Raw genomic sequence first — 21,139 nt, 5'->3', positions numbered from 1 at the left:
AGTAGTACTAGGACACACTGTGTACTACTATACTGAAGTAGTACTAGGACACACTGTGTACTACTATACTGAAGTAGTACTAGGACACACTGTGTACTACTATACTGAAGTAGTACTAGGACACACAGTGTACTACTATACTGAAGTAGTACTAGGACACACTGTGTACTACTATACTGAAGTAGTACTAGGACACACTGTGTACTACTATACTGAAGTAGTACTAGGACACACTGTGTACTACTATACTGAAGTAGTACTAGGACACACTGTGTACTACTATACTGAAGTAGTACTAGGACACACTGTGTACTACTATACTGAAGTAGTACTAGGACACACTGTGTACTAACTATACTGAAGTAGTACTAGGACACACAGTGTACTACTATACTGAAGTAGTACTAGGACACACTGTGTACTACTATACTGAAGTAGTACTAGGACACACTGTGTTACTACTATACTGAAGTAGTACTAGGACACACAGTGTACTACTATACTGAAGTAGTACTAGGACACACAGAGTACTACTATACTGAAGTAGTACTAGGACACACTGTGTACTACTATACTGAAGTAGTACTAGGACACACAGTGTACTACTATACTGAAGTAGTACTAGGACACACTGTGTACTACTATACTGAAGTAGTACTAGGACACACAGTGTACTACTATACTGAAGTAGTACTAGGACACACTGTGTACTACTATACTGAAGTAGTACTAGGACACACTGTGTACTACTATACTGAAGTAGTACTAGGACACACAGTGTACTACTATACTGAAGTAGTACTAGGACACACTGTGTACTACTATACTGAAGTAGTACTAGGACACACTGTGTACTACTATACTGAAGTAGTACTAGGACACACAGTGTACTACTATACTGAAGTAGTACTAGGACACACTGTGTGTACTACTATACTGAAGTAGTACTAGGACACACAGTGTACTACTATACTGAAGTAGTACTAGGACACACTGTGTACTACTATACTGAAGTAGTACTAGGACACACTGTGTACTACTATACTGAAGTAGTACTAGGACACACAGTGTACTACTATACTGAAGTAGTACTAGGACACACTGTGTGTACTACTATACTGAAGTAGTACTAGGACACACAGTGTACTACTATACTGAAGTAGTACTAGGACACACAGTGTACTACTATACTGAAGTAGTACTAGGACACACTGTGTACTACTATACTGAAGTAGTACTAGGACACACTGTGTACTACTATACTGAAGTAGTACTAGGACACACTGTGTACTACTATACTGAAGTAGTACTAGGACACACAGTGTACTACTATACTGAAGTAGTACTAGGACACACTGTGTACTACTATACTGAAGTAGTACTAGGACACACAGTGTACTACTATACTGAAGTAGTACTAGGACACACAGTGTACTACTATACTGAAGTAGTACTAGGACACACAGTGTACTACTATACTGAAGTAGTACTAGGACACACTGTGTACTACTATACTGAAGTAGTACTAGGACACACAGTGTACTACTATACTGAAGTAGTACTAGGACACACTGTGTACTACTATACTGAAGTAGTACTAGGACACACTGTGTACTACTATACTGAAGTAGTACTAGGACACACTGTGTACTACTATACTGAAGTAGTACTAGGACACACAGTGTACTACTATACTGAAGTAGTACTAGGACACACTGTGTGTACTACTATACTGAAGTAGTACTAGGACACACTGTGTACTACTATACTGAAGTAGTACTAGGACACACAGTGTACTACTATACTGAAGTAGTACTAGGACACACTGTGTACTACTATACTGAAGTAGTACTAGGACACACTGTGTACTACTATACTGAAGTAGTACTAGGACACACTGTGTACTACTATACTGAAGTAGTACTAGGACACACCAGTGTACTACTATACTGAAGTAGTACTAGGACAAACTGTGTACTACTATACTGAAGTAGTACTAGGACACACAGTGTACTACTATACTGAAGTAGTACTAGGACACACTGTGTACTACTATACTGAAGTAGTACTAGGACACACTGTGTACTACTATACTGAAGTAGTACTAGGACACACTGTGTACTACTATACTGAAGTAGTACTAGGACACACTGTGTACTACTATACTGAAGTAGTACTAGGACACACTGTGTACTACTATACTGAAGTAGTACTAGGACACACTGTGTACTACTATACTGAAGTAGTACTAGGACACACTGTGTACTACTATACTGAAGTAGTACTAGGACACACAGTGTACTACTATACTGAAGTAGTACTAGGACACACAGTGTACTACTATACTGAAGTAGTACTAGGACACACAGTGTACTACTATACTGAAGTAGTACTAGGACACACAGTGTACTACTATACTGAAGTAGTACTAGGACACACTGTGTACTACTATACTGAAGTAGTACTAGGACACACAGTGTACTACTATACTGAAGTAGTACTAGGACACACTGTGTACTACTATACTGAAGTAGTACTAGGACACACTGTGTACTACTATACTGAAGTAGTACTAGGACACACAGTGTACTACTATACTGAAGTAGTACTAGGACACACTGTGTACTACTATACTGAAGTAGTACTAGGACACACTGTGTACTACTATACTGAAGTAGTACTAGGACACACAGTGTACTACTATACTGAAGTAGTACTAGGACACACTGTGTACTACTATACTGAAGTAGTACTAGGACACACTGTGTACTACTATACTGAAGTAGTACTAGGACACACAGTGTACTACTATACTGAAGTAGTACTAGGACACACTGTGTGTACTACTATACTGAAGTAGTACTAGGACACACAGTGTACTACTATACTGAAGTAGTACTAGGACACACTGTGTACTACTATACTGAAGTAGTACTAGGACACACTGTGTACTACTATACTGAAGTAGTACTAGGACACACAGTGTACTACTATACTGAAGTAGTACTAGGACACACTGTGTGTACTACTATACTGAAGTAGTACTAGGACACACAGTGTACTACTATACTGAAGTAGTACTAGGACACACAGTGTACTACTATACTGAAGTAGTACTAGGACACACTGTGTACTACTATACTGAAGTAGTACTAGGACACACTGTGTACTACTATACTGAAGTAGTACTAGGGACACACTGTGTACTACTATACTGAAGTAGTACTAGGACACACAGTGTACTACTATACTGAAGTAGTACTAGGGACACACTGTGTACTAATATACTGAAGTAGTACTAGGACACACAGTGTACTACTATACTGAAGTAGTACTAGGACACACAGTGTACTACTATACTGAAGTAGTACTAGGACACACAGTGTACTACTATACTGAAGTAGTACTAGGACACACTGTGTACTACTATACTGAAGTAGTACTAGGACACACAGTGTACTACTATACTGAAGTAGTACTAGGACACACTGTGTACTACTATACTGAAGTAGTACTAGGACACACTGTGTACTACTATACTGAAGTAGTACTAGGACACACAGTGTACTACTATACTGAAGTAGTACTAGGACACACTGTGTACTACTATACTGAAGTAGTACTAGCAGAGTACTTTAATTTAACCACGAGCCAAAACTTCAGTTTTCAGTTTCACAGAAAAGACGAGGTCACGGGCTGAGTGGAGAGGTCAGAGGTCAGAGGTCATTTTAATTGTCACAAAGAAGTCCACAAGTAGAACATAAATAAATATAAACAACAGACACATAGAAAGGAAGACAAAAACATTCAAAAGTCAACAAAAAAGAACATGAAAACAGAACAAAAAGAACATAAAAAATAAAAACAAGAAAACAAAACATAAGACAAAAAGAACAAAATGAAAAAACAAAAATAATATAAAAAATAAAAACAAAAGAACATAAAAATGAACAAAAAAAACATAAAAAATAAGAGTACTATAAAAAAACAAAAAGAACATAAAAATAAAGACACAAGGAACATAAAAAATAAAGTTAAAAATAACATAACAAGTAAAGACAAAAGGAAGATAAAAAGAAGATAAAAAGAAGAAAACAAAAGTAAAGTTGTTGTGAGCCACTCAGCGAGCATCCATCACACAAACACAGACACTAGTTTGATTGACAGCTGTCATCTGATTATGATGATTATTCTTATTGAGGAGCGCGTGCACGTGGAGACAGTTAGCATGCCACTGACATATCACAGGAAGCATGTCTATGACATCACAGACAAGATGATCACTGATTGGTTGACAGGAAAATACAACATCAGAAAAATAATTTACACCAAAACATGCGTAGAAAAATAGAAATAGAAAACATAGATGACATTTTTCTTTTGTACATCTTTTTAACTCTGCACTTCTACCTGCCGTCTTCCACACTCTGATGTCACCTACGTGCCACCTATGATGTCACCTACATGTCATCTGTAGTGCCACCTATGATGTCACCTACATGTCATCTGTAGTGCCACCTATGATGTCACCTACATGTCACCTGTAGTGCCACCTATGATGTCACCTACGTGCCACCTATGATGTCACCTACATGTCATCTGTAGTGCCACCTATGATGTCACCTACATGTCATCTGTAGTGGCACCTATGATGTCACCTACATGTCATCTGTAGTGCCACCTATGATGTCACCTACATGTCACCTGTAGTGGCACCTATGATGTCACCTACATGTCATCTGTAGTGCCACCTATGATGTCACCTATATGTCATCTGTAGTGCCACCTATGATGTCACCTACATGTCATCTGTAGTGCCACCTATGATGTCACCTACATGTCATCTGTAGTGCCACCTATGATGTCACCTACATGTCATCTGTAGTGCCACCTATGATGTCACCTACATGTCATCTGTAGTGCCACCTATGATGTCACCTACATGTCATCTGTAGTGCCACCTAAGATGTCACCTACATGTCATCTGTAGTGCCACCTACATGTCATCTGTAGTGCCACCTATGATGTCACCTACGTGCCACCTATGATGTCACCTACATGTCATCTGTAGTGCCACCTATGATGTCACCTACGTGCCACCTATGATGTCACCTACATGTCATCTGTAGTGCCACCTATGATGTCACCTACGTGCCACCTATGATGTCGCCTACATGTCATCTGTAGTGCCACCTATGATGTCACCTACATGTCACCTGTAGTGGCACCTATGATGTCACCTACATGTCACCTGTAGTGTCACCTATGATGTCACCTACATGTCACCTGTAGTGGCACCTATGATGTCACCTACATGTCACCTGTAGTGTCACCTATGATGTCACCTACATGTCACCTGTAGTGGCACCTATGATGTCACCTACATGTCACCTGTAGTGCCACCTATGATGTAATCTAGTGTCACCTATGATGTCATCAATGGTGTCACTATGATGTTATCTATAGTGACACCTATGATGTTATCTATAGTGTCATCTATGATGTCATCAATAGTGTCACCTATGATGTCATCTATAGTGTCACCTATGATGTCATCAATGGTGTCACTATGATGTTATCTATAGTGACACCCATTGATGTTATCTATAGTGTCACCTACGATATCATCAATAGTGTCACCTATGATGTTATCTATAGTGTCACCTATGACGTAATCTATAGTGTCACCTATGATGTCATCTGTAGTGTCACCTATGATGTTATCTATAGTGTCACCTGTGATGTCATCAATAGTGTCACCTATGAGGTTATATATAGTGTCACCTATGATGCCATCTATAGTGTCACCTATGATATTATCAATAGTGTCACCTATGATGTTATCTATAGTGACACCTATGATGTTATCTATAGTGTCACCTATGATATCATCAATAGTGTCACCTATGATGTTATCTATAGTGTCACCTATGCTGTTATCTATAGTGTCACCTATGATGTTATCTATAGTGTCACCTATGATGTTATCTATAGTGTCACCAATGATGTCATCAATAGTGTCACTATGATGTTATCTATAGTGACACCTATGATGTCATCAATAGTGTCACTTATGATGTCATCAATAGTGTCACCTATGTCATCAATAGAGTCACCTATGATGTTATTTATAGTGTCACTTGTGATGTTATCTATAGTGTCACCAATGATGTCATCAATAGAGTCACCTATGATGTTATCTATAGTGTCACCTGTGATGTTATCTATAGTGTCACCTATGATGTCATCAATAGAGTCACCTATGATGTTATCTATAGTGTCACCTATGATGTCATCAATAGTGTCACCTATGATGTCATCAATAGTGTCACCTATGATGTTAACTATAGTGTCACCTATGATGTCATCAATAGTGACACCTGCGATGTTATCTATAGTGTAGACCTATGATGTCATCAATAGTGTCACCTATGATGTCATAAATAGTGTCACCTATGATGTCATCTATAGTGTCACATATGATGTCATCAATAGTGTCACCTATGATGTTATCTGTAGTGTCACCTGCAATGTTATCCATAGTGTCACCTATGATGTCATCAATAGTGTAATCTATGATGTTATTTATAGTGTCACCTATGATATCATCAATAGTCTCACCTATGATGTCATCAATAGTGTCACCTATGATGTTATCAATAGAGTCACCTATGATGTTATCTATAGTGTCACCTATGATATCAACAACAATGTCACCAATGATGTTATCTATTGTATCATCTATGGTGACACCTACGTATGTAACTTTTGATGTTCTCCATGAAGTCCCTTTGACACCAACTATGGTGTCACTTGTGGTGTCACCTATGATCTTATCTATGGTGTCACCTAAAGTGTCACCTAAGGTGTCATCCATGAAGTCCCTATGACACCACTGTGGTGTCACCTGTGATGTCACCTATGATGTCATCTATAGTGTCACCTATGATCTTATACATAGTGTCACCTACGATGTCATCCATGAAGTCCCTATGACACCACTATAGTGTCACCTACGATGTCATCTAGTGTCACCTATGACACCACTATGGTGTCACCTACGATGTCATCTAGTGTCACCTATGACACCACTATGGTGTCACCTACGATGTCATCTGGGGCACCTATGATGTCATCTATAGTGTCACCTACGATGTCATCTATAGTGTCACCTACGATGTCATCTATTGTGTCACCTATGATGTCATCTATAGTGTCACCTATGATGTCATCTATAGTGTCACTTATTGTGTCACCTATGATGTCATCCATGAAGTCTCTATGACACCACTATGGTGTCACCTATGTCACCTATAATGTCACTTATGGTGTCACCTATGATGTCACCTATAATGTCACTTATGGTGTCACCTATGATGTCATCTATAGTGTCACTTATGGTGTCACCTACGATGTCATCCATGAAGACTCTATGACACCACTATGGTGTCACCTATGATGACATCGTAGGTGACACCTACGATGTCACCTACGTGACATCATAGGTGACACCTATGATGTCACCTATGATGTCATCTATGGTGTCACCTATGGTGTCACCTATGATGTCATCTATGGTGTCACCTATGGTGTCACCTATGGTGTCATCTATAGTGTCACCTATGATGTCATCTATGGTGTCACCTATGGTGTCATCTATAGTGTCACCTATGATGTCATTTATAGTGTCACTTATGGTGTCACCTATGATGTCATCCATGAAGTCTCAATGACACCACTATGGTGTCACCTATGATGTCATCTATAGTGTCACCTATGGTGTCACCTATGATGTCATCCATAAAGTCCCTCTGGTATCATGTCCATGGGTGACAAAGAGCTAGAATGTCATCAGTGACATCTCCTATGAATTCACGTGACCTGATGACGTTCCTACAGATGATTTTCCATAAAGCCACAAAGGAATTGTCATGCAAATGATTCGTTATATCGAGCGTCCATGAATGCCACGCTCGTGAGCATGCCAAGCGGAGGTCGGCCATCTTGGCGGGGAGTGGCCGAGTTGATCCAGAGTCTCTGAAGACGTTGGCGTGTAAAATGAATTAGTCTGCGAAGGAGAACAATCCTTTGTGCTTATCAGTCGGTCCGCAGAGGAGGCCCGGCTCGGCAGGTCAGGTCCGCTTGGAACGTGTGCAGGCGCAGATAAGACGAGTGGAGCTTAGCTTTCAAAAGCTTTCAAGCTTGAACATGTCATGATTACCACAAGGGGGCAGCAACAACATTCCAGACCAAACCGGTTTTGAAGATGAAATAAATGTCTGCTAGTATGAGCTAGCATTAGTGCTAACAGACAACAACATGTGATGCTTTCCAATGTTAAGAGCCAATGTTAGCATGGAGATTAGCTTTCCACACAACAAGTACTAGCTAGTGTACCTCCACAAATCCAAACATGGAGATATAGTAACCTGCTTCCATGGAGGCGGAGCTCCTAAAAGTGGAATACCTGCTGCCCTCCTTCCTGGACAACCTTCCCTTCCTCTTTGGACTTGCGGCCTGCATTCCTCTCCAGGTGACCTTGCTCCAGGTGTTTGAGGCGCGCTGCCACCGTCGGACCTTTGAGCGACCCCAGTGTGGTGCTGCTGCTCTGCAGGGGCGGGGACAGCAACAATAACTGTGTGTGTGTCGCCATAGCAACAGTTGATCAGAAAAAAGAGAGCAACATACCTCCAGCTCTGCGACCATCTTTTCCTCGTGGTCTTCATGCTGAAAACCTGACGCCGCCATGACAGGTGGCGTGGAGGCTGGCCGGGGGTTGTCAGAGGGAGTACGCCTCAGCTTGACGAGTGTCTTGGGCAGTTCGCCGTCCTCCTCCATCTTGAATGCACAATGAAGACCAACACGTCACAAGAACAAGGTCAACCAATGCTCCCACCTTCAACCTTCAGATCACCTTCAGACTCTTGTTGGTGAGGATAGCATCGCTCACTCGGCCGGGGGTCAGTCCGAGGGCCGAGGGGAAGCTGCGACGAGGCGGTGGTGGCGGCGGAGACTTGGTGGTCTTCTCACTGCGGCACCTGACGACACCCAGGTCTACTGGTAGCACAACAACGTGAGTCAGCTGACATATTCTGTGGCACACATGTCAGCACTCACCAGAACCTCGATGAGGTACCACCCCCTCCAGGCTGTTCAGCTTCTGGGCCGCCAGCTGCACTTTGTTAGGAATCTGCTCGCCAGTGCCGGTGACGGCTGTGGTGATTTGTGGCTTGGGGGGTACAGCCGGCTTGTTAATGGTCCTGGCGGCAAAGTCTAGGTCGGGAATGGCCTTCATCAGCTCGGCCTGCGTCTCCTCCAGCAGGCGGTTGATGTCCTGAGCGCTGAACTGGGTCAAGCTAGCCCGCTTCTCCTCCCAGTCACGCTCGGCCGCCTGAAAAACCGGCATGGGACACATCATTGTCTTCATCCTCACATGACGCTCATGCAACTCACCAGTCTGACCTCGGCCGACACACATTTATCAGCCGGGCGTCGACTCTGCAATTCATCCGTGGCTCGACCTCTAAAAGTTACCGGGAGCATGTTTTCCAGCTCAGGGGGGTGGCCGGGGGTGGGCACCCAGTCGGCCAGGCCAGCGTCGACACCCAGATCAGCGAGATTGAGCGGCGGACTGTCGAGGGTGTTGACGTCCTCTGACCTGTTCTGCGATTGGCCAAAGGTGTTTTCCGGGTCCTTCCGGGGGCCCTCGCAGACTTGTCTGCACGCAAGATGTCAGAGGACACAAACGTGGACTACCCGCACAGAAAGTGCGTGATCAGCGTACCTGCGTAGCGCGCTGAGCGTGTCGCTGACGCTGTTACAGCGTTTGAGCAGCGCATCAAGGCGAAGAGGTTCCTCTTTTAGGAACTTGACCGCCTCCACCTCCACCCGCAGGACCACCCGCATCCGACTCTGCAGACCTCGGAACTGGTCTGCGACGATAAAGACGTGCATGAAGACTTGTGTACCGACACCGGACCTTTGACCTTGGAGAGAGACTCACTCTTGAGCTGGCCAAGCGTTTCCTCGAGGATACTTATCTCCTGACTCCTCTGCTCCATGTCGCACTCGCTCACCAAGCCACGTCTCCTCTGCAGCTCCTCCACCCACTTCTCCAGGTTGCTGTGAAAGACGATGGGGGTCAATACGAGGCAAAGCAGCATGCGGGGCGGCATGCGATCCGGAAAGGCATGCGGGGCGGCATGTGAGTCGGCACGCAACGCGGCATACGGGGCAGACTGCGGGGCGGCATGCGGGGCGGCATGCGGGGCGGCATGCGAGGCGGCGTGCGAGTCGGCATGCAACGCGGCATACGGGGCAGAATGCGGGGCGGCATGCGGGTCGACATGCGGGGCAGCATGCGAGTCGGCATGCAACGCGGCATGCAACGCGGCATACGGGGAAGAATGCGGGGCGGCATGCGGGTCGACATGCGGGGCGGCATGCGAGTCGGCATGCAATGCGGCATACAGGGAAGAATGCGGGTCGACATGCGTGGCGGCGGCATGCGGGGCACCGCAACACTGACTCACTGCAGCTTCTGGATCAGCAACTCCTCCTGATTCAGGTACTTGAGACGCTCCTCTTCCACCAGGAGACGCTGTCTCTGCAGGGGGTCTTCTTGGGGCGGCGCGGCCTCCAACATCATGCCGCTTAGCTCCATCTCTGTCTGTCTCAGCAAGGCCACCACTGAGTCCCGGTTCTCCAGCTGGAACACGAGGAGAGCATCACAGGCATCAGTTCTTTCGGAACAGTGGCTCTGCGCATCCGTCTGGTACACACACCTGCATGCTGCGCAGCTGTGAGAGCTGCATGCGCAACGTGTTGGTGCTCTGCTGCAGGCCCTGCAGGTGGCGCTGCATCTGCACACGGGACACGCCCACTGGCTGTTCGGCGCCCGAGGGCAGGGGCGGTGGCATCAAGGCCAGCGGGCCCGACGGCGTAACGGCTGCGAGAGAGTCGGGCGTCATTCTCACGTCCACAAAGACCAGCGCACGTTAAAAAGGCCTCATGCATGTGGAGCTGCAGCAGCCGATGAAGGCACAATGACGCTAGCTCGCTACCTCGCTACACACTTCTTCTAGACGTCTTCAATTAGGATTTACCCTTCACAACCTGTGACTTCTAAACTCTTTAGTATGCGCTTTTTCTGCCAACACTTTTTTTGTCCTTTAAACTCAATCAAAGCAAGATGGTCACCAGTTTAGCATTCAAAGCTTCACTTTCTGACTGCTCACAGAACACACACACACACACACACACACACACACACACACACACACACACACACACACACACACACACACACACACACACACACACACACACACACACACACACACGCACTCCCACACGCACACAGGACAGAGAGACCAGGGAAGAACTTCAGAATGTATATCTACCTTTTTTTATCTTAGCAGGTCCAGCTAGAACAAGAAGCATGAGCAGCAGTTACAAGCTCGCAAGCAGTTAGCACTTATAAGCTAGCCTAGCAAGCAGTTAGCAGTTAAAAGCTAGCAAGCAGTTAGCAGTTACAAGCTAGCAAGCAGTTAGCAGTTACAAGCTAGCAAGCAGTTAGCACTTATAAGCTAGCAGCACAAAAGGCGCCTTAGGACATAAGCAAGAGCAGCAAGATGGAGGCGTGAGATAAGTTCTTCCTTGGACTTACCGGCGGTTGCCGAGCCGTCGCTCGCTGACTCTATCTTGTCCCTGGTGGGAGGAGAATCGCATGACATGAAGACATGATGAAAATGGAGGAGATGGCTGCCATGTTGTTTCTTACGGGCTCTCAGCCTCCGGCACCCTGTTGAGGACGCGTTGCAGCAAGCCTGTCAGGCTAGCAATCTGCTTCTCCATGACCTCCATGCGCTCCCTACCCACCAAGAAGGCCGGCCGTTACATGAAGGCAAAAGTTCTTCTTAAACACGTCACCCTACCTGGTTTCCGTCTCGTTGCCAAGAAGAGGCGGCGCAAAGCCTCTGGCCCCGCCTCCGTCCCCAACCGCCATCAGGCAGAGCTGATCAGAGGTCAGACCCAGCCCCGACCCATGACCCCTGCCCTTAGGACTGTCCCCGCACAGCGAGGATGTCACCGAGTCTCGATGTAGACTGTGTCTGCCGGGTGATCCGCGGGTCGGGAGGGTGCTGGCGTAAGAGTCCCGCATGTCGGGAATCTTCTGAGGGGAGGATGGGGGCGGAACACGCAGACCCATAGCCAATACAGACGCCGCGTAGGCGTCGTTGTAAAGCGGGCCGCCCGGTCTATAGAGGGCGCCGCCCTCCATTAGCTCTCCTTGTAAAGCGGCGGCCGAGTAGGATGTCAGCGAACGCACAGACCCGCCCCCTCCTCGCCGGTACAGGGAGCCGTATGGGTCGGTCCTGCCCGCAAGAGGCGAGTGCGGTGCACCGGCAAGACTCATGCGGTTGGTGTCCATGGCCAGAGAGTAGGGGTCAGTGTAGACACCTCCGATGCCCACGCGCTCGTCCGCACGCAGCAGCACCACACTTCTAGACCCGCCCACCTCGTCGTCAGGCTTCACATCACGCCTTTCCAAGATGGCGCTGGAGTTGGAGCAGAAGGCCGGCTGGCTGTGGTGGGGGGAGGAGTGCGGGTGGTGGGGTGGCCCGGCGTACGAGGAGGGTCTCCCGCCGCTGTACAGGAGGCGTGCACGGGATGGCGAGCCTTGAGGGGGCGAGGATGAGGCGGAGGAATGCTGGGAGGTCATGGGAGCGTTGCTGAGGCGGCGAGGGGGGGGTGAGTCCTGGGGGGCGTACCCCACCTCCCTCTGTGGGGATGGACAGGAAACATGCAGTGTTAGGCCACGCCCACCTTGAAAGTTGATGTTTGATGTCACACAAGACTCACCCGCACGTCTCCGTTGGCCAGGTGGGGGTTCTGGTGTCCAGGGAAGGTTCCGTAAATGGGCTCTTTGCAGTAGATCTTAATGACACAGCGGTCCTGGACGTCTCGCGGGTCCTCCAGCTCGTAGAAGACGTTCCGGGTCTCGTCTTTAATCAGGAGAGCAGTGCTGGGCGACCTGGACAGGAAGTGCGATGACGAGGACAAGGAAGATGGTCTAGGCAGGTGTTGGCGCCTTACCTGAGCGTGGCCATGGTGAGCCTCTGAGGGAACACGTGTACAATGAGCGCCCTCAGTGTGTCCAGGCTGCTCAGCTCGTGAGTCAGGTGCACCCTGCGCGTCTCCTCGCCCAACTGCAGGAAGAGGACACCTGCAAGGAGGCGAGGAGGCGAGGTGTGCTTCCTTGTCATCCAAACACATCTGGCAGACGTTGAAGACGGTTCTGACCTGGCGCCCGCAGCTTGTTCTGGCTGGAGGAGCGGGCAAGCGGCAGGCTCTGACGGAGGCGGTTCATTCGGTTGAAACCCACGGGAACGTCGGGCTCTGACATGGCCTCCAGATGTTCTGCTGACGCGAAGGAAACCCTGCTGGCCTGCTCCGCCAGAACCGGCTTGGTCGGGCTGAGTCGGGTCACGCGAGGCGCACGACTCTGTGGCGTAAGAAGGTACTGGTGATGGTGGTGGTGGTGATGATGGTGGTGATGATGATGATGGTAGTGGTGGTGGTGATGGTGGTGGGGATGGTGGTGGTGGTGGTGTTAGTGGTAATGGTGGTGGTGATGATGGTGGTGGTGGTGGTGATGGTGGGGATGATGGTGGTGGTGGTGGTGATGGTGGTGGTGGTGGTGATGGTGATGATGGTGATGGTGGTGGTGATGGGGGTGGCGGTGAAAGTGGTGGTGGTGATGATTGTGGTGGTGATGGTGGTGGTGTTAGTGGTAATGGTGGTGGTGATGATGGTGGTAGTGGTGGTGATGGTGGGGATGATGGTGGTGGTGGTGGTGGTGGTGATGGTGATGGTGGTGGTGATGGGGTGGCGGTGAAAGTTGTGGTGGTGATGATTGTGGTGGTGGTGATGATGGTGGTAGTGGTGGTGATGGTGGGGATGATGGTGGTGGTGGTGGTGGTGGTGATGGTGATGGTGGTGGTGATGGGGGTGGTGGTGAAAGTGGTGGTGGTGATGATTATGGTGGTGATGGTGGTGGTGGTGATGATGGTGGTGATGATGGTAGTGGTGGTGATGGTGGTGGTGATGGTGGTGGTAATGGTGGTGATGATGGTGGTGGTGATGATGGTGGTGGTGGTGATGATGGTGATTATGGTGGTGGTGATGATGGTGGTGGTGATGATGGTGGTAGTGGTGGTGATGGTGGGGATGATGGTGGTGGTGGTGGTGGTGGTGATGGTGATGGTGGTGGTGATGGGGGTGGTGGTGAAAGTGGTGGTGGTGATGATTATGGTGGTGATGGTGGTGGTGGTGATGATGGTGGTGATGATGGTAGTGGTGGTGATGGTGGTGGTGATGGTGGTGGTAATGGTGGTGATGATGGTGGTGGTGATGATGGTGGTGGTGGTGATGATGGTGATTATGGTGGTGGTGATGATGGTGGTGGTGATGGTGATGGTGGGGATGATGGTGATGGTGATGATGATGATGGTGATGATGATGAAGATGATGAAAATGATGATGATGACGGGTGATGATGATGAAAATGATCATGAAGATGATGATGGTGATGAAGATGGTGATGAAGATGATGATGATGAAGATGATGATGATAATGATGAAAAGGATGATGAAGATGAGGATGGTGATGATGATGATGAAAAGGATGAGGATGGTGATGATGAAGATGAAGATGATGATTAAAGATGCTGACCTTGAAACTCCAGTAGTGACCTTGTTGTTGTTGCTGAGAAGAAAACAAAACATTTATGTCAATATTTGATGTTCAATCAATCAATCAATCAATCAATCTGTGATAATTGTCATTGGCCAATCAGAGGCTGGCGTGTTAGACATGCACGTATGTGCACAAGAGGAAGTGACGTCACAGCAGGCTAAGTGCTGTTACCATGGCGATGTCCCTGCTGTCAGGGCAGCCATCTTTGTTCACGCCCAAATTCTTCTTCTTCTTCTTCTTCTTCTTCTTCTTCTTCTTCTGCAGCCACACACACATTCACACGCTGCCAGGCGGACATACGTCGCCTCACCGCGCCAACACACACACACACACACACACACACACACACACACACACACACACACACACACACGCGTAAACACACACACACACACACACACACACGCGTAAACACACACAGACACACACACACACACGCGTAAACACACACAGACACACACACACGTAAACACACACAGACACACACACACACACACACACACACACACACACACGCACACACACACACACACGCGTACACACACACACACAAACACACACACGCACGTACACACACGCAGAAGACGGGCTCGCCGCAGAGCAGCGTCTGCTGCGAGGATGAAGGACGAGCGGAGACGGTTACCGTGGTTACTTAGCGAGCGCCGCCTCCATCTTGCCGCTGCCGTGTCTCCATGGCGGCTGTTTCCCGCGCCCTCAGGATGTGTCCGACTTCCTCCTCGCTGTAACGCGCCCCTGCCCCTCCCCCTCCCTCTCTCTCTCTCAGCTGTCTGTCACTGTCTCTCGCCCCCCCGACCAGAAATCACCTCTGTGCTGGGTTGCCATGACAACAGCGGAAGGCTTCACCCTGTTAGCATGTTAGCTTAGCATGCGTGACAGTTATGGTTTATGACGTCAGGTGATGATGACGGTGGGACTCCAGCAGGTAGAGCGCGCCAATGATGATATGAACCGGACGGGACTGATGGGCGGGGCCAGACTTTGAAGCCACACCTACCTGCCGTCCTCTGGCGGCGCCCCCTAGCGACAAGCTGCCAGGGCTGCCGGTGGCGGTGTTCTTCTGGAGCTCCATGATGGCGTGGCGTTGGCGCTCGACGTCAGCCTTGTGGACGCTGGTCAGGGCCTCCAGGCTCTTGGCCGCCACCGTCTTGTGGCGGCGGTCCAGCGAAGACGACGCCAAGCCGCCGTTGGAGGCGCCGTCCATCCGCCGGGCCCGGACGCCGCCCGCCAGCGTGTGGTAGTCCCGCGGGAACTCGCCATCATTGGCGGAGATCATCGGAAGCTTTCTCTTCTCTCGACCTGCGAGGGGGAGGGGCGAGAGGGGGCGGAGTCAAGTCAAAATCTTCACAAAAGGAGCAAAGCAAGCGGCCAATCAGAGTCATGCCTGAGCTCTCGGTGGCTAACGCTAACTTTAGCTTAGCATCTGCTGCGGTTTGACCACACACACACACACACACACACACACACACACACACACACACACACACACACACACACACACACACACACACACAGGTGTCAGCAGGTCACATGATTCATGTTCCATCTTGTCAGACAACAGCAAACAGGAAGTGATTGATTGAATGTGTGTGTGTGTGTGTGTGTGTGTGTGTGTGTGTGTGTGTGTGTGTGTGTGTGTGTGTGTGTGTGTGTGTGTGTGTGTGTGTGTGTTTATGACTTGTAGTTTTATGGTTTCATATTGCCAAGGTAATCATCCACACACTTCTTGAGCGTGAAAGGTCCCAGTGTCCTTGAACACATCTTCCTGACTTGTAGGCGGTGTTTCTTAGCCGTAGGGCCGGGGCCCTCGGTTGGAGCGGCATGTGACAGTGTGTTGCTGAAGGAGCTGCTCAGGGTCCACGTGGGCTGAGAGGACATCATGGAAGTCAACTTAGCCAGCACTCTTCTGTCCTCAATGCGGTCTAGTGGGCAGCCTAGGATGCAGTCAGCTCTCTGAATCAGTTTTTTAGCCTGTTCCGGTCTGAGCGTGCTGCATAGAAGACAGCAGAAGCCACCACCGTGTCGTAAAAGGTGTGCCAGCAGGGACATGAAGGACCTCAGGCTCCTCAAGAGGTGTAGACCACTTGGGGACTCCAGTCCAGGTTATTGTTGAGGTGAACACCCAGGTATTGAAATGAGTCCATCAGTTCTATATCTGATGCCTGGATGTTGACCGTGTGGGCGCTGGAGCTGACCGTCTCCAGTCCTACTGGAGTTCACCTGAACACACGTCCACCAAGACTAGGATGACTTCTGGGTACTCCTGCCCGACGAAGCGGGGTGTATTCTTAGTTCTACAAGAGGCAGTGTGTATTCTTAGATTCTACAAGAGGTGGGGTGTGTTCTTAGTTCTACAAGAGGCGGGGTGTGTTCTTAGATTCTACAAGAGGTGGGGTGTGTTCTTAGTTCTACAAGAGGTGGGGTGTATTCTTAGTTCTACAAGAGGTGGGGTGTGTTCTTAGTTCTACAAGAGGTGGGGTGTATTCTGAGTTCTACAAAGGTGGGGTGTTCTTAGTTCTACAAGAGGCGGGGTGTGTTCTTAGATTCTACAAGAGGTGGGGTGTGTTCTTAGTTCTACAAGAGGTGGGGTGTATTCTGAGTTCTACAAGAGGTGGGGTGTGTTCTTAGTTCTACAAGAGGTGGGGTGTATTCTGAGTTCTACAAGAGGTGGGGTGTGTTCTTAGATTCTACAAAGGTGGGGTGTTCTTAGTTCTACAAGAGGCGGGGTGTGTTCTTAGTTCTACAAAGGTGGGGTGTTCTTAGTTCTACAAGAGGCGGGGTGTGTTCTTAGATTCTACAAGAGGTGGGGTGTGTTCTTAGTTCTACAAGAGGTGGGGTGTATTCTGAGTTCTACAAAGGTGGGGTGTTCTTAGTTCTACAAGAGGTGGGGTGTGTTCTTAGATTCTACAAGAGGTGGGGTGTGTTCTTAGTTCTACAAGAGGTGGGGTGTATTCTGAATTCTACAAGAGGTGGGGTGTGTTCTTAGTTCTACAAGAGGTGGGGTGTATTCTGAGTTCTACAAGAGGTGGGGTGTGTTCTTAGATTCTACAAAGGTGGGGTGTGTTCTTAGTTCTACAAGAGGCGGGGTGTGTTCTTAGTTCTACAAAGGTGGGGTGTTCTTAGTTCTACAAGAGGCGGGGTGTGTTCTTAGATTCTACAAGAGGTGGGGTGTGTTCTTAGTTCTACAAGAGGTGGGGTGTGTTCTTAGTTCTACAAAGGTGGGGTGCTCTTAGTTCTACAAGAGGCGGGGTGTGTTCTTAGATTCTACAAGAGGTGGGGTGTGTTCTTAGTTCTACAAGAGGTGGGGTGTATTCTGAGTCTACAAGAGGTGGGGTGTGTTCTTAGTTCTACAAGAGGTGGGGTGTATTCTGAGTTCTACAATAGGTGGGGTGTTCTTAGATTCTACAAGAGGTGGGGTGTGTTCTTAGTTCTACAAGAGGTGGGGTGTATTCTTAGTTCTACAAGAGGTGGGGTGTGTTCTTAGTTCTACAAGAGGTGGGGTGTATTCTGAGTTCTACAAAGGTGGGGTGTTCTTAGTTCTACAAGAGGCGGAGTGTGTTCTTAGATTCTACAAGAGGTGGGGTGTGTTCTTAGTTCTACAAGAGGTGGGGTGTATTCTGAGTTCTACAAGAGGTGGGGTGTGTTCTTAGTTCTACAAGAGGTGGGGTGTATTCTTAGTTCTACAAGAGGTGGGGTGTGTTCTTAGTTCTACAAGAGGTGGGGTGTATTCTGAGTTCTACAAAGGTGGGGTGTTCTTAGTTCTACAAGAGGCGGAGTGTGTTCTTAGATTCTACAAGAGGTGGGGTGTGTTCTTAGTTCTACAAGAGGTGGGGTGTATTCTGAGTTCTACAAGAGGTGGGGTGTGTTCTTAGTTCTACAAGAGGTTGGGTGTATTCTGAGTTCTACAAAGGTGGGGTGTACTTAGTTCTACAAGAGGCGGGGTGTGTTCTTAGTTCTACAAGAGGTGGGGTGTGTTCTTAGTTCTACAAGAGGTGGGATATATTCTGAGTTCTACAAGAGGTGGGGTGTGTTCTTAGTTCTACAAGAGGTGGGGTGTGTTCTTAGTTCTACAAGAGGTGGGATATATTCTGAGTTCTACAAGAGGTGGGGTGTGTTCTTAGTTCTACAAGAGGCGGGATGTGTGCTGAGTTGTACAAGAGGTGGGGTGTATTCTGAGTTCTACAAGAGGTGGGGTGTGTTCTTAGTTCTACAAGTGGCGGGGTGTGTTCTGAATTCTACAAGAGGTGGGGTGTGTTCTGAATTCTACAAGAGGTGGGGTGTGTTCTTAGTTCTACAAGAGGTGGGGTGTGTTCTTACTTCTACAAGAGGCGGGGTGTGTTCTGAATTCTACAAGAGGTGGGGTGTGTTCTGAATTCTACAAGAGGTGGGGTGTGTTCTTAGTTCTACAAGAGGTGGGGTGTGTTCTGAGTTCTACTAGAGGCGGGGTGTGTTCTTACTTCTACAAAAGGCGGGGTGTGTCCTTAGTTCTACAAGAGGCGGGGTGTGTTCTGAGTTCTACAAGAGGCGGGGTGTGTTCTGAATTCTACAAGAGGTGGGGTGTGTTCTTAGTTCTACAAGAGGTGGGGTGTGTTCTGAGTTCTACAAGAGGTGGGGTGTGTTCTTACTTCTACAAGAGGTGGGGTGTGTTCTTACTTCTACAAGAGGCGGGGTGTGTCCTTAGTTCTACAAGAGGTGGGGTGTGTTCTGAGTTCTACAAGAGGCGGGGTGTGTTCTGAATTCTACAAGAGGTGGGGTGTGTTCTGAGTTCTACAAGAGGTGGGGTGCGTTCTGAGTTCTACAAGAGGTGGGGTGTGTTCTTAGTCCTACTAGAGGCGGGGTGTGTTCTGAGTTCTACAAGAGGCGGGGTGTGTTCTGAGTTCTACTAGAGGCGGGGTGTGTTCTGAGTTCTACAAGAGGTGGGGTGTGTTCTGAATTCTACTAGAGGTGGGGTGTGTTCTGAATTCTACTAGAGGTGGGGTGTGTTCTGAATTCTACTAGAGGTGGGGTGTGTTCTTAGTTCTACTAGAGGGTGTGTTCTTAGTTCTACTAGAGGCGGGGTGTGTTCTGAGTTCTACAAGAGGCGGGGTGTGTTCTGAGTTCTACAAGAGGCGGGGTGTGTTCTGAGTTCTACTAGAGGCGGGGTGTGTTCTTACTTCTACAAAAGGCGGGGTGTGTCCTTAGTTCTACAAGAAGCGGGGTGTGTTCTGAGTCCTACAAGAGGCGGGTGTGTTCTGAATTCTACAAGAGGTGGGGTGTGTTCTTAGTTCTACAAGAGGTGGGGTGTGTTCTGAGTTCTACTAGAGGCGTGGTGTGTTCTTACTTCTACAAAAGGCGGGGTGTGTCCTTAGTTCTACAAGAGGCGGGGTGTGTTCTGAGTTCTACAAGAGGCGGGGTGTGTTCTGAATTCTACAAGAGGTGGGGTGTGTTCTTAGTTCTACAAGAGGTGGGGTGTGTTCTTACTTCTACAAGAGGTGGGGTGCGTTCTGAGTTCTACAAGAGGTGGGGTGTGTTCTTAGTCCTACTAGAGGTGGGGTGTGTTCTTAGTTCTACAAGAGGTGGGATATATTCTGAGTTCTACAAGAGGTGGGGTGTGTTCTTAGTTCTACAAGAGGCGGGATGTGTGCTGAGTTGTACAAGAGGTGGGGTGTATTCTGAGTTCTACAAGAGGTGGGGTGTGTTCTTAGTTCTACAAGTGGCGGGGTGTGTTCTGATTTCTTTTTCTATTTTGTACTCTTTGAAGAGCATATGTGTGTAACAGTTCAGCGTATGGTGGTCCTGACATTGTACAAGATGTTTTGATTGTTTGTTCTGGCCGAGGGGTTCAAGGATGTTGCAGAACAAACAGGTCCAAAACAACTGGACCTTGACACACGAGGGAAACACATAAATAACCAAGTAGACCAAGTCTAGGCATGATTCGCATGATTCAAACGCTTTCCTTTTTTTCCCTGCTCAAGGGAACTCCGGAGAAAACTGTCTGTTTCATGGCAATTCAATCCAACCTTGTACCATTTGATTATGGGTGGATAAAACTTTTGTACTAAATTCATTTGATTATGGGTGGATAAAACTTTTGTACTAAATTCACTTTTGTTCCTGTTTAAGATTTGGACATTCCACCACATAAAATTGGCGTCACGAACAGGATGGTCTAGAACGCTGCAGGTCCACATCCGGACTCCCGGTCTCTCAAGGCAGACAATTTTGCTTCATGTGTAAACGCTGTCTGTCTGGAGATGGTCGGGACTGGTAAGACTAATTGCTGAACCTGTTTTTAAAAAAAGATAGGTTTAGCCAGGTTCTCCAAAAACAACCTGGAATGGGGTATGTACGGTTGGCTTGGCTTGCTACATATGTGAT

The 21,139-nt window shown here is 47.9% G+C and overlaps 1 protein-coding gene across 2 annotated transcripts in view; it reads right to left on the bottom strand.

The window, feature by feature from the left end:
- Positions 1-6,400: 6,400 nt before the first annotated feature.
- Positions 6,401-21,139, bottom strand: part of LOC133638240 (SRC kinase signaling inhibitor 1-like) — a 35,881-nt gene continuing 21,142 nt past the window's right edge. Inside the window, exons 2-19 of one of the 2 annotated variants that reach the window (XM_062030639.1) lie at positions 15,777-16,078; positions 14,738-14,770; positions 13,306-13,507; positions 13,099-13,228; positions 12,865-13,036; positions 11,937-12,784; positions 11,783-11,872; positions 11,669-11,709; positions 11,403-11,426; positions 10,785-10,948; positions 10,533-10,708; positions 10,004-10,122; positions 9,785-9,932; positions 9,454-9,718; positions 9,118-9,391; positions 8,915-9,057; positions 8,689-8,838; positions 6,401-8,608 (exon numbers count right to left, since the gene is read on the bottom strand). In XM_062030639.1, coding sequence (XP_061886623.1) covers positions 8,453-8,608; positions 8,689-8,838; positions 8,915-9,057; positions 9,118-9,391; positions 9,454-9,718; positions 9,785-9,932; positions 10,004-10,122; positions 10,533-10,708; positions 10,785-10,948; positions 11,403-11,426; positions 11,669-11,709; positions 11,783-11,872; positions 11,937-12,784; positions 12,865-13,036; positions 13,099-13,228; positions 13,306-13,507; positions 14,738-14,770; positions 15,777-16,055 — 3,414 coding nt within the window. In that variant the 5' untranslated portion in view covers positions 16,056-16,078 and the 3' untranslated portion in view covers positions 6,401-8,452. The remainder of the gene's footprint in view (positions 8,609-8,688; positions 8,839-8,914; positions 9,058-9,117; positions 9,392-9,453; positions 9,719-9,784; positions 9,933-10,003; positions 10,123-10,532; positions 10,709-10,784; positions 10,949-11,402; positions 11,427-11,668; positions 11,710-11,782; positions 11,873-11,936; positions 12,785-12,864; positions 13,037-13,098; positions 13,229-13,305; positions 13,508-14,737; positions 14,771-15,776; positions 16,079-21,139) is intronic. The other variant, XM_062030640.1, reaches the window with a different exon arrangement.

This window comes from Entelurus aequoreus, linkage group LG21, assembly GCF_033978785.1.
Source record: "Entelurus aequoreus isolate RoL-2023_Sb linkage group LG21, RoL_Eaeq_v1.1, whole genome shotgun sequence".
In the NCBI taxonomy this organism is placed as follows: Eukaryota; Metazoa; Chordata; class Actinopteri; order Syngnathiformes; family Syngnathidae; genus Entelurus; species Entelurus aequoreus.
This window is presented reverse-complemented; position numbering and strand designations above follow the sequence as displayed.